A 17,004-nucleotide genomic window follows, 5' to 3' on the forward strand; every position below is an offset into this window, starting at 1 on the left:
TCTGTGTAAAAAAGTGCCTCCTATTTTCTGTTCTGAATGCCCCTTTGTCTAAACTCCATTTGTGACCTCTGGTCCTTGTTTCTTTTTTCAGGCTGAAAAAGTCCCTTGGGTCGACACTGTCAATACCTTTTAGAATTTTGAATGCTTGAATTAGGTCACCACGTAGTCTTCTTTGTTCAAGACTGAACAGATTCCTGATTCCATGCCTTTTAAGCCCGGAATAATTCTGGTCGCTCTTCTTTGCACTCTTTCTAGAGCAGCAATATCTTTTTTATAGCGAGGTGACCAGAACTGCACACAATATTCAAGATGAGGTCTTACTAGTGCATTGTACAGTTTTAACATTACTTCCCTTGATTTAAATTCAACACTTTTCACAATGTATCCGAGCATCTTGTTAGCTTTTATTATAGCTTCCCCACATTGTCTAGATGAAGACATTTCTGAGTCAACAAAAACTCCTAGGTCTTTTTCATAGATTCCTTCTCCAATTTCAATATCTCCCGTATGATATTTATAATGTACATTTTTATTTCCTGCATGCAGTACCTTACACTTTTCTCTATTAAATGTAATTTGCCATGTGTCTGCCCAGTTCTGAATCTTGTCTAGATCATTTTGAATGACCTTTGCTGCTGCAACAGTGTTTGCCACTCCTCCTATTTTTGTGTCATCTGCAAATTTAACAAGTTTGCTTACTATACCAGAATCTAAATCATTAATGTAGATTAGGAATAGCAGAGGACCTAATACTGATCCCTGTGGTACACTGCTGGTTACCACACTCCATTCTCAGGTTTTTCCTCTAATCAGTACTTTCTGTTTTCTACATGTTAACCACTCCCTAATCCATGTACATGCGTTTCCTTGAATCCCAACTGTGTTCAGTTTGAGAATTAATCTTTTGTGCGGGACTTTGTCAAAAGCTTTCTGGAAATCTAAATAAACCATGTCATATGCTTTGCAATTATCCATTATCGATGTTGCATCCTCAAAAAAATCAAGCAAGTTAGTTAGACACGATCTCCCTTTCCTAAAACCATGTTGACTGTCTCCCAGGACCCTGTTACCATATAGGTAATTTTCCATTTTGGATCTTATTATAGTTTCCATAAGTTTGCATATAATAGAAGTCAGGCTTACTGGTCTGTAGTTACCTGGTTCAGTTTTGTTTCCCTTTTTGTGGATCGGTATTACGTTTGCAATTTTCCAGTCTGTCGGTACCACCCCTGTGTCAAGAGACTGCTGCATGATCTTGGTTAGCGGTTTGTAAATTACTTCTTTCATTTCTTTGAGTACTACTGGGAGGATCTCATCCGGCCCAGGGGATTTGTTTATTTTAAGAGCTCCTAGTCCCTTTAACACTTCTGCCTCAGTTATGCTAAAGTTATTTAAAACTGGATAGGAACTGGATGACATGTGGGGCATGTTGTCAGTATCTTCCTTTGTAAAAACTTGTGAAAAGTAATCATTTAATATATTTGCTATTTTTTTTTTCTTCATCTACGATTTTGCCATTTGTATCTCTTAAACATTTAATCTCCTCTTTGAATGTTCTCTTGCTGTTGTAATATTGGAAAAACATTTTGGAATTGGTTTTAGCTCCCTTAGCAATGTTCATTTCTATTTCTCTCTTGGCCTTTCTAACTTCCTTTTTGACTTGCGTTTGCAGTTCTGTGTACTCTTTCTGTGTACTTTCTTTTTGGTCCTTTTTTAATGCTCTGTAAAGTGCCTTTTTTCGCTGAATATTTTTTTTAATTGATCTATTAAACCATTTTGGCAATTTAGTTTTACATTTAGATTTGTCTACTTTAGGGATATAATTGTTTTGCACCTCTAGTACTACATTTTTGAAGAACAACCATCCTTCTTCTGTGGGTGTTTTCTCTATTTTACTCCAATCTACTTCTGTTAGTCTCTGTTTCATACCTTCATAGTTTGCTTTTCTAAAATTGTAAACCTTAGCTTTAGTCATTACTTTTGGGGATTTAAAAAACACTTCAAATGAGACCATGTTGTGGTCTGAGTTTGCCAGTGGTTCTCTGACCTCTGTTTTAGTTATTCTATCTTCGTTATTTGAAAAGACTAAATCAAGGCATGCCTCCCCTCTAGTCGGTGCCTTGACAAATTGTGTTAGGAAGCAGTCATTTGTCATTTCCACCATTTCAATTTCATCCTTCGTGCTACCCACCGGGTTTTCCCATTTTATATGGGGGAAGTTGAAATCCCCCATTAGTATGGCTTCTCCTTTGCTACACGCATTTCTAATGTCATTGTATAACAGATTATTGTGCTCACCGTCTGAATCTGGCGGTCTATAGCATGCTCCTATTATTATGCCCTTTGAATTTTTGTCCGTTATTCTGACCCATATTGATTCGGCTTTATTTTCTTTGTCCAGGTTTAACACCTGGGCTTCAAGACTGTTTCTTATGTATAGCGCTACCCCTCCTCCTCTTCTGTCCTGCCTGTCTTTCCTATACAGTGTATACCCACAAATATTATATTTGTCCCCATCACTCTCAGACAACCAAGTTTCTGTAACACCTATCACATCATAGTTACCTGTTAGTGCAGTAGCTTCAAGTTCTAGAATTTTGTTTCTGATACTTCTAGCATTTAGATAAATACATTTAATGGTTGTCTTACCTGAGTTGTTGTTCTTGTTGTTTCTTGAACAAGAATGTTGTTGAAGCTGACACCCTGGGATCCTTCAAGAAGCTGCTTGATGAGATTTTGGGATCAATAAGCTACTAACAACCAAACGAGCAAGATGGGCCGAATGGCCTCCTCTCGTTTGTAAACTTTCTTATGTTCTTATGTTCTTATGTTTTGATGCGGTCTCCCTTCTGTTTTTTTGTTGATTTCTCCCCCCTTCCTTTCTAGTTTAAATGCTTCTGAACCTGCTCGAGGATCTTTTCTCCGAGTAGACTGGTTCCCTTGTTATTTAAGTGCAGTCCATCCCGTCTATACAGATAGTCCTTGTTGTAGAATGTGGTCCAATGATCAAGATAGGTGAAGCCTTCCCGTGTGCACCACGTCTTCAGCCATGCGTTTTGATTAATTATTTCCAGCTGTCCATGTGGTCCTTTGCAAGGTGCCGGCAGTATACCAGAAAATACCACAGTTTTGTTTTTCTCTTTTAATTTCCTTCCTAGCTCTCTGAATTTGTTTTGCAGGGATTTTGGTCTGTCTCTTCCAATGTTGTTTGTACCGATATGGACGACTACTACCGGGTCGTCTCCTGTTCGTTCTAGGAGCCTGTCCACGTTCTCAGTGATGTGCTTGACCGAGGCTCCCGGAAGGCAGCACACTGTTGTAGTAAGGGGGTCCAAACTGCGAATTGAACTTGCTGTGTTTCTCAATATGGAGTCCCCAACAATCATGACCTCCCTTCTTTTTGCTGTCTGGTCACCACTGTCAATGGGATCCTGAATGTTGTTCCTTTCATTCTCTTGTTGTTGGTTCTGCTCATCAAAATTCTGAAATGACTCAGATCTGTTGGTTGTTTTGATTTCTGGTGGTTGTGTTTGACGAAGTTTCTTTTTTTCCCTGCTTCTGTCTACCTGAACCCAGCTGTTCTGACCTTCTATCTCCCTGGTGGCTTTCAGTCGGTTAGGGGTGATGCAGACTTCCATGAATTGTGGGTGTGCCAGTTCCTCAAGATCCTGTTGCTGTCTCACTTCTTCCAGCTCCTTTTCTAGCATACTTACTAGTTTATGCAAATCCTGGATTGCGCGGCACTTTACGCATACTTGGTTTAGCTCTGCTGGGTTCTCTCGGATTTCCCACATCAAGCAGGTGTCACAGATTACTGGCTTGAAGACCATGTTGAAGGGTTTTTTTTGAAGTTTAGTTTCTTCTGCAGCTGTCAGCCTGCTTTCAAACTGCTTCTAAACTGCTCTGTACTTTTCCACGCCTGTACTTCTCACACTCGCTGTAGCTTCCACTCGCTGTTGCTGGGAAGACAAGGATTCAAATCAGCACAAGAAAAGTCACAAAATAACCAAGAAGAAAAAAAAACACAATACAGAAAAAAGAAACAGTTAGCTTGGCTGTGCACGTAGCAAAATCTAAACACTGCAGAAGATTTTGACTCAAATAGCAAAATAAAATACTGCTGAACAAATGAATAGAAATGCCTTTAAAACACAGACTAACAAAATTAAACTCCTCATCTACCAAAAGTTCTAATAAAATAAGAACGGCAAGAGTGAGTCAGAGAGAGAAAAAGCGCCCTCTTTGAACATGCTTTTATGCATTTAAATCAATGCCTGGAGAGTTTCTTTAAAAAAACTAGGCAATCTTAATTTAAAAAAAAAAAAAAAAAAAAAAAAAAATCACAGAACAAATCTGAAAACATGAATATTTGAATATCAGAAATCGAGCTGACCTGGCCAGGCTTACTGCTTTTCATTTAAGAATACAGCAGAGGCTGCGCTTATTGCAGCACATATGGGGCGGTTGTCACACTACAGTGGCCCAGTCAACATCCTGATCTCAATCCCATTGAGAATCTGTGGCACTATTTGAAAATTGCGGTCCACAAGCGTTGTCCAACCAACCTGAACAACCTGGAGCAAATCTGACAAGAAGAATGGGCCAAAATCACTCTGACTCTGTGTGCAAAGCTGGTACATACTTACACCAAAAGACTTAAAGCTCTTATTGCAGCGAAAGGTGGCTCTACCAAATATTAATGTGTGGGGGTTGAATACTTATGCAAGCAAGACATTTCAGTTTTGTATTTTTCTTAAATATTTCCCAACATAAAACCAGTGTCACCTTACAGTAATTGTTTTTGAGTTTAAGTGTTTTAAAATAAAATATCGAACACAACGAAATTTCGATGTACCATTTGTAATACAGTAATATGAGAGAATTGGTCAGGGGTCTGTGTGTGTGTGTGAGTGAGTGTGTGTGTGTGAAAATCAGAACTCTAGTGAGTTCTGTGATGGGTTTTAAATTAAACATCTTAAAAGGCCTAATGAAAACTGTTTTAACACATATTTATTAAGGTTTAAATGTTTATGAAATGGAGCAGCCCTGTCCTATGTGGAGTGCCGCACTAACCAGCGCTCACACTAGGTGGACTTGACTACCAGCAAGTCTAGTCAGGATTGTTTGAAAGGGGTTGGCTTCTTTAGGCTAAAGACATTTTAACATTACTAGAATGCTGAGAACATTCCAATCATTTAAGCACTGCCCTTAACACTTGAAAGCACTACGAAATGACACAGTGTTTGTAGTTGTGGCACCCAGAACCACATCATTAGTCAAATTAAGCAGTAGAATTACAGATATTTAAAGTGGTAGCAGCTAACAGAATAACTTAATCTTGCCTGTTCTGCACTGACTATGTAGGTCTCGAATGTGCAGTTGTGCAAGAAACTCATGTTCAAGCAAAACACTAAACTTGGTTAAAGAACATTCTCAGTTTCTATGCCTTGCCTTCCAGGAAGTCTGTTACTGCTTTACTACTGTCTTTGTGGTCCGCATGGTTACTGACTGGGAAGGAGGCCCTGAAGGGGTGGGGATTTCACTCGCCACCTGAAATGACACAGGAAGTGCAAGATAATCTGAAAGCATTTTTTGCAAACAAATATTTCTTCAACCTAGTGTAGTACCAGAGATCACCAGGGTTTAAAATTAAAATACAGACTTGCTAAAATGTGTGTTTGTTTCAAAACTCCACATTTGTGACCTATATAGTGGTATGAATGTGCATGGTTTGGAGAATTTATTCACCTATATAGTGGTATGAATGTGCATGGTTTGGAGAATTTATTCACCTATATATTGATATGGATGTGCATGGTTTGGAGAATTCATGCAGCTGTTTTGTTAGCCAGTCGGTTTAATAATGATGTCAGTCAATAAGTCAGTGTTGACACTGAGCTCTGAAGGTATGTCCTGTAAAACATTCACCTTCCCTGATCTGCAGCTGAGCTTTCACACTATGTTAAAAACTGCTCCTGGTACAGCAAGAGCAAGAGAATCTGTTTTTATAGCGTGACAAGAAGGTTGTGTGTCTGCAGCAGAAGCTACCCATAGGGAATGTAATCCAACTGAAGAGCCAACAAGGCCTTATTTCTAATGAAGCAGAGTGCACACTGACAGGTAATAAACAGTAACCAATGAATTGGATTCTAATAATAGCAAAAATTAATGTTGGACCCTACAGACCGCCACAGAAGAGCTGCCTAAACTACCAAATGCTCAGTGGTGTAATACTGACCTACACTGTGAAACCGTTGTTAGCTATTCGGATCCTGCACTTTGAAACCATTGTTAACTATTCAGATTCAGACTGCTAGACAAATTTAAGTAGGAATTGCAGGTGTATTTTGAATTACCATACTACATAATACATTTGCTACCAAGACCATTACTTGACCTACCTTTTATTGTGAATATACTGTAGTGACATGAAAGTTGAGGTAGCACTTACTACTGTGAAGCAGAGCTTCCTCTCCAAGCTCTGCAAGACAGACTGCACCTCAGTCCTGACCTGAACAACCCCTGTCTGTCTGTGGTCCAGTCCTGGGTCTCTCTCAAGCAGGGACTCCCAACTGAAATGTGCTGAATTGTTTTGTGATTTTGTGGTATTACATTAAATGTCCACTTTTGAGGTGAAATCAATTTCCTTTGAGCTGGATTTTGACTCTGGGGTACCCCTCTTCCTGGCTGTGTGCCGAGCTGTCGCTGATCCTGCTTTCCTGTGTGTTGCAGGATCTACACCCCCTTTCCTGAGGACACTGAGACGGTGGGACAGCGAGCGCTCAACTCCGTCCTCAATGCTGCCATCATGATAAGTGTGATCATCGTCATGACGCTGCTGCTGGTCGTGCTGTACAAGTACCGCTGCTACAAGGTGAGGCTGCTGGAGACACGGGCTCCATTCACACAGCTGCACGTCAGCACTTGTACTTAAAGAAGGTTGTTATGTTTAAAATCAAGTTTGATATGCATGAAACTGTTCTTTACTGTGGTTTGTGAAATCTCCAATAGGCCAGAACAGTTTTGGGAAAATTAGCCTTGATTTTATTCCTAATAACAGACTTTGAGAAACATTCTTTGAACAACTACTAAGTTAAAGGCTTGTGAAGAAGAGCCCAGCATTAGAGCATATGAATTCCTCTGGCTTAGTAATTCCATAGTAATTCCAGTTGCATTACTCAGTCCATTTGCTATTTACATTCATAAACTAAAAAGAAAGAATTTTATATGTTAATGTTAACGTGATACAGGCCTCTGTGATACAGGCCTCTGTAATGTCTTTGTATCAGTCGGTTTGTATCAGGTAAAAATGACAGCACATTAAAATTAGCCATGCTGTTTAATTCGTCTTTTAAGTGTGAACTATAAAACGCATACTATAGGATGCTGTGGCAAAGGCAGTCATGAGTAGCTGCTCTGACTTCTCGTGGAGTGGATAGGGGCTTGTGTCCTACAGCACCCTGTAAGATGTTCTACATAGAATGTGCAAATTGTCAAGTTATCAGAACCTATACAGAGTCAACATCAACAAAATGTTCAGAACATAAAAAAGCTCATGGCCCATTTTAAGGGCCCTGTGTATGTATGAGCCCTGGATTGTCCCCACAGTTGCTATTTCAATTAGAGCTGTCAAGGTTTATTGTGAAATATGTTTGGGTTCCCAAATATTAAAATTATCATGATTATATTGAAAACAATATTAATGTGATTCAGACAACTGAGGATGCAGCAGTGAAGTAACGGCTATGTTGTAAACACAGCAGGTTGTTCTGCAGCCCTAGAAGGGAGTGTTACATTTGCCCTTCATTTTATTCAATATTTCACGTCCATGCCCTGTGAAATACATACACATCTTCTATAGAAGTTTACCACAGTAAATCTGCACATGAATTTTAATTTTCAAGATAAAATCTCAATGTGCAAATTCTGAAACTAAATAAGAGAGAGAAAATGTGCGTCACTAGAATGTGGCGCTTGAATGAACTCTGTGCCTAGAGTTGTAGAAGGTGTAGGTTGTAGAAGGTGAGGATTTTATCCTACAATTGATGGACAAAAATGCATTATTTACCATGTAAGCTTCACCTTTAATGGAACTAGCATAAGGTATATTTGCAGAAACTAAGTTGTCTATTTCCACGATCTTCATTTTTTCATTGTGTTTTGAATACTATGTACCATATGCTTGCTTGTGCAATTTTGCTTATTTTGAGGTACAGTATTTCTCCTAATTTCATCTCTTTTTATAGTGTGAGCACTATCTTTAAACACGCTGCTCTGCATTGTGGTGTTTAGCATTATGAGATGTCCTAAGTAATAAAGTGAAGAACTTGTCAATAGACAAGTTAATAAACCCTATGGTAGTTACATTAAAGGGGAACCCTTCCATGGTAAATATTTAATTTCACTGAAAAAATTCTTCTAGGCCCCAGTCCTTTTCAGAGAGAAATACAATCAATGGAAGAGTATAAAACTAACAAGATATGAGCAACTTGCAGAAAGGAATACTGTATTCCTCTCATAAAAACCTCCTGCTGGTGCACTTAGAAGCAGAAGCATGTCTCTTCATTACACAGAGAGGGGACGTGTCTGTGGTGCAGCTGAAACTACCTTCAGGGAATGGAAAGAAACTGGTGAACCAACAAGGTCTGGCTTCTGGTGAAGTGTAGGGCACAGAGGGGTTGACTACATTCCTAAGTGAACCATCTCACTCAACTATACTTAACGGGTAGCAGAACAATCAACTAGTCGAATAGAAAAGCGAAAGTGGAAAAGTTGTAGTAATTTCATTATATTCAGCTGTTTGGATTAAAATGGAAAGGCATTTGTGAAGCATGTGTTCCAGATGGACAGAAGTGCGGTTGTGGTTGAACTGGACATATTAAAACATTAATAAATTCCAATCAGTTTTAAGCTGTAGTGCACAAACAGTGCTACAAAACCAAACCTTCACAAATAGAGCACCAGACATTATTTATTCATATTTTTTATAGGGGCGATGAGTTGACCTATTCAGATATTTTACTTTAACTATTTTAGTAGCCATTCTGTCCTTAGTCAAAACTAAAACAGATAAAAAACATGCATCTAAGATCTAAGAATGATGACATGAGGCTCGACCCACTATGGTGCGTGCCTGTCCAGATTGAGCTATATTTCAAAATAACTAAACAACTTGAAGAGTGCTTGCAACACATGCCCTTCCTGTTAGCTGCTAGCAAATTCCAACAAAACATAATACAAAAATATAAATCCTGTTTACACTATCTGTGGGAGCTTGCAAAGCCAACACTAGTATTATCATTTTATGAAAACTGTTGTATATTACCGGTATTGCAACTTTAATTTAATTAATTACTTTTTATATAATTTATATATATAAAAAAATTATATATAAATATATATATATAATATATATATATATATATATATATATATATATATATATATATATATATCATAATCCACAAACAAGTGCACCTTGGTGCTCATGGTTGAGTCTTTGCTTTGAAATGCACTACCCAGCAGAGGGAACCTACACGAACTGCTGAATTTATCCTGAAATCATGTGACTCACTACAATTTAACACAGGTGGAGGCCACTTAACTTGGTGTGTGATTTTGAAGGCGATTGGTTACACCTGAGCTAATTTAGGATTGCTATTACAAGGGGGGTGGACATTTATCCAACCAAGCTATTTCAGTTTTTATTTTTTAATTCATTTTCAAGAAACATAAGAAAGTTTACAAACGAGAGGAGGCCATTCGGCCCATCTTGCTCGTTTGGTTGTTAGTAGCTTATTGATCCCAGAATCTCATCAAGCAACGTCTTGAAGGATCCCAGGGTGTCAGCTTCAACAACATTACTGGGGAGTTGATTCCAGACCCTCACAATTCTCTGTGTAAAAAAGTGCCTCCAAAGACTGAACAGATTCAATTCTTTTAGCCTGTCTGCATATGACATGCCTTTTAAGCCCGGAATAATTCTGGTCGCTCTTCTTTGCACTCTTTCTAGGGCACCAATATCTTTTTTATAGCGAGGTGACCAGAACTGCACACAATATTCAAGATGAGGTCTTACTAGTGCATTGTACAGTTTTAACATTACTTCCCTTGATTTAAATTCAACACTTTTCACAATGTATCCGAGCATCTTGTTAGCCTTTTTTTATAGCTTCCCCACATTGTCTAGATGAAGACATTTCTGAGTCAACAAAAACTCCTTGGTCTTTTTCATAGATTCCTTCTCCAATTTCAATATCTCCCATATGATATTTATAATGTACATTTTTATTTCCTGCGTGCAGTACCTTACACTTTTCTCTATTAAATGTCATTTGCCATGTGTCTGCCCAGTTCTGAATCTTGTCTAGATCATTTTGAATGACCTTTGCTGCTGCAACAGTGTTTGCCACTCCTCCTACTTTTGTGTCGTCTGCAAATTTAACAAGTTTGCTTACTATACCAGAATCTAAATCATTAATGTAGATTAGGAATAGCAGAGGACCTAATACTGATCCCTGTGGTACACTGCTGGTTACCACACTCCATTCTGAGGTTTTTCCTCTAATCAGTACTTTCTGTTTTCTACATGTTAACCACTCCCTAATCCATGTACGTGTGTTTCCTTGAATTCCAACTGCGTTCAGTTTGAGAATTAATCTTTTGTGCGGGACTTTGTCAAAAGCTTTCTGGAAATCTAAATAAACCATGTCATATGCTTTGCAATTATCCATTATCGATGTTGCATCCTCAAAAAAATCAAGCAAGTTAGTTAGACACGATCTCCCTTTCCTAAAACCATGTTGACTGTCTCCCAGGACCCTGTTACCATATAGGTAATTTTCCATTTTGGATCTTATTATAGTTTCCATAAGTTTGCATATAATAGAAGTCAGGCTTACTGGTCTGTAGTTACCTGGTTCAGTTTTGTTTCCCTTTTTGTGGATCGGTATTACGTTTGCAATTTTCCAGTCTGTCGGTACCACCCCTGTGTCAAGAGACTGCTGCATGATCTTGGTTAGCGGTTTGTAAATTACTTCTTTCATTTCTTTGAGTACTACTGGGAGGATCTCATCCGGCCCAGGGGATTTGTTTATTTTAAGAGCTCCTAGTCCCTTTAACACTTCTGCCTCAGTTATGCTAAAGTTATTTAAAACTGGATAGGAACTGGATGACATGTGGGGCATGTTGTCAGTATCTTCCTTTGTAAAAACTTGTGAAAAGTAATCATTTAATATATTTGCTATTTTTTTTTCTTCCTCTACGATTTTGCCATTTGTATCTCTTAAACATTTAATCTCCTCTTTGAATGTTCTCTTGCTGTTGTAATATTGGAAAAACATTTTGGAATTGGTTTTAGCTCCCTTAGCAATGTTCATTTCTATTTCTCTCTTGGCCTTTCTAACTTCCTTTTTGACTTGTGTTTGCAGTTCTGTGTACTCTTTCTGCGTACTTTCTTTTTGGTCCTTTTTTAATGCTCTGTAAAGTGCCTTTTTTCACTGAATATTTTTTTTAATTGATCTATTAAACCATTTTGGCAATTTAGTTTTAGATTTAGATTTGTCTACTTTTAGGGATGTAATTGTTTTGCGCCTCTAGTACTACATTTTTGAAGAACAACCATCCTTCTTCTGTGGGTGTTTTCTCTATTTTACTCCAATCTACTTCTGTTAGTCTCTGTTTCATACCTTCATAGTTTGCTTTTCTAAAATTGTAAACCTTAGCTTTAGTCATTACTTTTGGGGTTTTAAAAAACACTTCAAAATGAGACCATGTTGTGGTCTGAGTTTGCCAGTGGTTCTCTGACCTCTGTTTTAGTTATTCTGTCTTCGTTATTTGAAAAGACTAAATCAAGGCATGCCTCCCCTCTAGTCGGTGCCTTGACAAATTGTGTTAGGAAGCAGTCATTTGTCATTTCCACCATTTCAATTTCATCCTTCGTGCTACCCACCGGGTTTTCCCATTTTATATGGGGGAAGTTGAAATCCCCCATTAGTATGGCTTCTCCTTTGCTACACGCATTTCTAATGTCATTGTATAACAGATTATTTTGCTCACCGTCTGAATCTGGCGGTCTATAGCATGCTCCTATTATTATGCCCTTTGAATTTTTGTCCGTTATTCTGACCCATATTGATTCAGCTTTATTTTCTTTGTCCAGGTTTAACACCTGGGCTTCAAGACTGTTTCTTATGTATAGCGCTACCCCTCCTCCTCTTCTGTCCTGCCTGTCTTTCCTATACAGTGTATACCCACAAATATTATATTCGTCCCCATCACTCTCAGACAACCAAGTTTCTGTAACACCTATCACATCATAGTTACCTGTTAGTGCAGTAGCTTCAAGTTCTAGAATTTTGTTTCTGATACTTCTAGCATTTAGATAAATACATTTAATGGTTGTCTTACCTGAGTTGTTGTTCTTGTTTTGATGTGGTCTCCCTTCTGTTTTTTTTTGTTGATTTCTCCCCCCTTCCTTTCTAGTTTAAATGCTTCTGAACCTGCTCGAGGATCTTTTCTCCGAGTAGACTAGTTCCCTTGTTATTTAAATGCAGTCCATCCCGTCTATACAGATAGTCCTCGTTGTAGAATGTGGTCCAATGATCAAGATAGGTGAAGCCTTCCCGTGTGCACCATGTCTTCAGCCATGCGTTTTGATTAATTATTTCCAGCTGTCCATATGGTCCTTTGCAAGGTGCCGGTAGTATACCAGAAAATACCACAGTTTTGGTTTTCTCTTTTAATTTCCTTCCTAGCTCTCTGAATTTGTTTTGCAGGGATTTTGGTCTGTCTCTTCCAATGTTGTTTGTACCGATGTGGACGACTACTACCGGGTCGTCTCCTGTTCGTTCTAGGAGCCTGTCCACGTTCTCAGTGATGTGCTTGACAGAGGCTCCCGGAAGGCAGCACACTGTTGTAGTAAGGGGGTCCAAACTGCGAATTGAACTTGCTGTGTTTCTCAATATGGAGTCCCCAACAATCATGACCTCCCTTCTTTTTGCTGTCTGGTCACCACTGTCAATGGGGTCCTGGATGTTGTTCCTTTCATTCTCTTGTTGTTGGTTCTGCTCATCAAAATTCTGAAGTGACTCAAATTTGTTGGTTGTTTTGATTTCTGGTGGTTGTGTTTGACGAAGTTTCTTTTTTTCCCTGCTTCTGCCTACCTGAACCCAGCTGTTCTGACCTTCTGTCTCCCTGGTGGCTTTCAGTCGGTTAGGGGTGATGCAGACTTCCATGAATTGTGGGTGTGCCAGTTCCTCAAGATCCTGTTGCTGTCTCACTTCTTCCAGCTCCATTTCTAGCATACTTACTAGTTTATGCAAATCCTGGATCGCGCGGCACTTTACGCACACTTGGTTTAGCTCTGCTGGGTTTTCTCGGATTTCCCACATCAAGCAGGTGTCACAGATTACTGGCTTGAAGACCATGTTGAGGGTTTTTCTTTTGAAGTTTAGTTTCTTCTGCAGCCGTCAACCTGCTTTCAAACTGCTTCTAAACTGCTCTGTACTTTTCCACGCCTGTACTTCTCCCACTCGCTGTCGCTGGGAAGACTGCCTCGTTTAACTGTGTTGTTCTGCTGTGCTGTTGGCTCCTCCCCTCTCCCGTGTCTCAGAACAGCGCTGAATTTGAATCAGCTGCTCCGAGTTTCAGCTTGTTTGTTATCAGAAAAACACACGCGGCTGTTGGACTTTGAGCTGCTGCTGTGTTTCCCCAATGTCCTGTTTTCTGATTAACAATTCAAGATGCAATTTCTCCTTACTGCTTCTATACTGCTCTGTACTTTTCCACGCCTGTACTTCTCCCACTCGCTGTCGCTGGGAAAACTGCCTCATTTAACTGTGCTTTGTACAAATTTCTAGAATGTTTTTTTTACTTGGAAGTTGAAGTTGTGGGGTAGGATGTGTAGTTAAATGAAAAAAAAACAACCTTTTTTAATGCATTTTAATTCCAAGCTATAAGGCAACATAAGGTGAAAATTTTGAAAGGCGGTGTAGACTTTCTATAGGCACTGTATATACACACACACACACACACACACACACACACATATATAGTGCCTTGCAAAAGTATTCAGATTCCTGACCAATTCTCTCATATTACTGAATTACAAATTATGGTATTTTATGGTAAGGTGACATTGGTTTTGTGTTGTGAAATATTTTTAAGAAAAATAAAAAACTAAAATATCTTGCTTGCATAAGTATTCAACCCCCACACATTAATATTTGGTAGAGCCACCTTTCGCTGCAATAACAGCTTTAAGTCTTTTGGGGTAAGTATGTACCAGCTTTGCACACAGTGTCGGAGTGATTTTGGCCCATTCTTCTTGGCAGATTTGCTCCAGGTTGTTCAGGTTGGTTGGACGACGCTTGTGGACCGCAATTTTCAAATAGTGCCACAGATTCTCAATGGGATTGAGATCAGGACGTTCACCTTTTTGTTCTTGAGCCACTCCAGTGTCGCTTTGGCCTTGTGCTTGGCATCATTGTCCTGCTGAAAGGTGAATTTCCTCACAAGCTTCAGTTTTTTAGCGGACTGAAGCAGATTCTGTTGCAGTATTTTCCTGTATTCTGCTCCATCCATTCTTCCTTCAATTGTAACAAGATACCCAGTCCCTGCTGATGAGAAGCATCCCCACAGCATGATGCTGCCACCACCATACTTCACTGTAGGGATGGTGTGTCTTGAGGCATGGGCAGTGTAAGGTTTGCGCCACACATAGCACTTTGAGTTTTGTCCAAAAAGCTCTATCTTGGTCTCATTTGACCACAAACCTTTTCCCACATCACAGCAGGGTCACTCTCATGCTTTCTGGCAAACTCCAGACGTGCTTTCAGATGGTACTTTTTGAGTAACTGCTTCTTTCTTGCCACCCTCCCATACAGGCCAGTCTTATGCAGAGCTCTTGTTATGGTTGACTGGTGCACCATTACTCCACTCCCAGCCACTGAACTCTGTAGCTCCTTCAAAGTGATTGTTGGCCTCTCTGTGGCTTCTCTCACAAGTCTCCTTCTTGTTTGAGCGCTGAGTTTTGAGGGATGGTCTTTTCTTGGCAGTGCCTGGGTGGTGTGATGCAGCTTCCACTTCCTGATTATTGATCCAACTGTGCTCACTGGGATATCCAAACACTTGGATATTATTTTGTACCCTTTCCCTAATCTATGCATTTGTATTACTTTATCTCTAACTTCTGTAGAATGCTCTTTGGTCTTCATTTTCCTTCAGATTCACAGCATGTGTGTGTGTGTGATATATATATATCTGTTTGTATGTGTGATATATATAGTAATCTGTAACTGGGACGGAAGTTAATCTTTCAGCATGACAACGACCCAAAGCACACAGCCAAAGATACACTGGAGTGGCTAAGGAACAAAAAGTTAAATGTCCTTGAGTGGCCCAGTCAGAACCCCGACCTAAATCCAGTCGAAAATGTGTGGCATGACTTGAAGATTGATGTCCATCAGTGCTCCCCAAAGGAATTTGACAGAGCTTGAACAGTTTTGTAAAGAAGAATGGTCAAATATTGCCAAATCTAGGTGTGCAAAGTTGGTAGAGACCTATCCCAACAGACTCACAACTGTAATTGCTGCCAAAGGTGCTTCCACCAAGTATTAACTCAGGGGGGTGGAGACTTATCCAATTATGATCTTTCAGTTTTGTATTTTTAATATATAATTTTTTTCTCAATAAAAACTTTTTTCCCCTTAACAGTGTGGAGTATGGAGTGTAGATAAGTGGAAAAAATCCTCATTTAAATGCATGAAACTCTGAGGCACTGACACAAGAACATGTGAAAAAAGTTCAAGAGGGTGTAGACTTTCTATAGGCACTGTATGTGTGTGTGTGTGTGTATATGGTATTGTATATATATATATATATATATATATATATATATATATATATATATATATATATATATATATATATATATATATATAGCACCAGTGAAAAGTTTGAGTACTCTTGCTGGAAACTAGTTTTTTTTCGTAATTGACAATGTTTTACGTGGTATATGTTTCTGTAAGTACTTGAAAATGAAAACACATGTTACAATATACAAAACTAAACATAAGGAGTATCAAAGCAATGTTCAAGAACATTGAAAATTGTCTCTAAATCTTGGATTCCTCAAAATAGCCACCCTTAATAACAGCCTCATAAACACGAGGCATTCGGTTAACAAGTTTCAGCAGGAAATCACCTGACATGTCTTTTTTGCTGCAGAAGAGCTGGACTCCCAGAGATGTAGGGCACTTGTGGGTAGCTGTGCTTTGACTCTTCTGTCCAGTTCGTCCCATACAAGTTCTATGGGATTGAAGTCTGGAGACTGGGCAGGCCAGGTCATTAGATTGAGTTTTCCTTCACTTTCCTTCTTCGCCAGATAATTCTTGCACAACTTTGAGGTGTGTTTCGGGTCATTATCTTGCTGAACAATGAAGGACTGCCCAACTAGCCTCCTGAAGTATGCTATGATAGCCATGCTGGTTGAGCTTGCCATGGACTTGGTGAAGATCACCAACTCTGTCACCAGCAAAGCAATCCCAGACCATGACACTGCCTCCTTCATGCTTGACAGTGGGAACCACACATTTCAGAACTCATGCGCTCACCCTCTCTGCATCTTACAAATACTCGGCAGATGGACCCAAATATTTAAAATTGACTCATCGGTCCATAAGACCGACATCCACTACTCAGTCGTTGAGTTTCTGTGTTTTTGGGCTCAGGCAAGTCTCTTCCTCTTATTCTGCACTCTTAACAATGGTTTCTTTGCAGCAATTCTTTCAGTTAGGCCAGCTTCACGCAGTCTCCTTTGAACAGCTGATGTTGAAACATCTGTACTTCTAGTAGCATTTAGCTGAGCTTGTATTTCAGGGGCAGTTAATCGCCAGTATTGCAGACTTGTGACTCGAATGAACTTGTTCTCTGATTCTGAGGTCACCCTTGGCCTGCCTGACAGTTTTCGGTCCTCATGAGTGCCAGTTTCTTCAGATTGTTTGA

General features: G+C 39.3%; 1 protein-coding gene across 1 annotated transcript in view; it reads left to right on the forward strand.

Annotated features, from left to right (window-relative positions):
• The window catches only part of LOC121329794 (presenilin-1-like), a 53,894-nt gene that overhangs the window by 14,429 nt on the left and 22,461 nt on the right, over positions 1–17,004 (forward strand). Inside the window, exon 4 of the mRNA XM_041275608.1 lies at positions 6,733–6,874. Coding sequence (XP_041131542.1) covers positions 6,733–6,874 — 142 coding nt within the window. The remainder of the gene's footprint in view (positions 1–6,732; positions 6,875–17,004) is intronic.

This window comes from Polyodon spathula, chromosome 17 (genome assembly GCF_017654505.1).
Source record: "Polyodon spathula isolate WHYD16114869_AA chromosome 17, ASM1765450v1, whole genome shotgun sequence".
Taxonomy (NCBI): Eukaryota; Metazoa; Chordata; class Actinopteri; order Acipenseriformes; family Polyodontidae; genus Polyodon; species Polyodon spathula.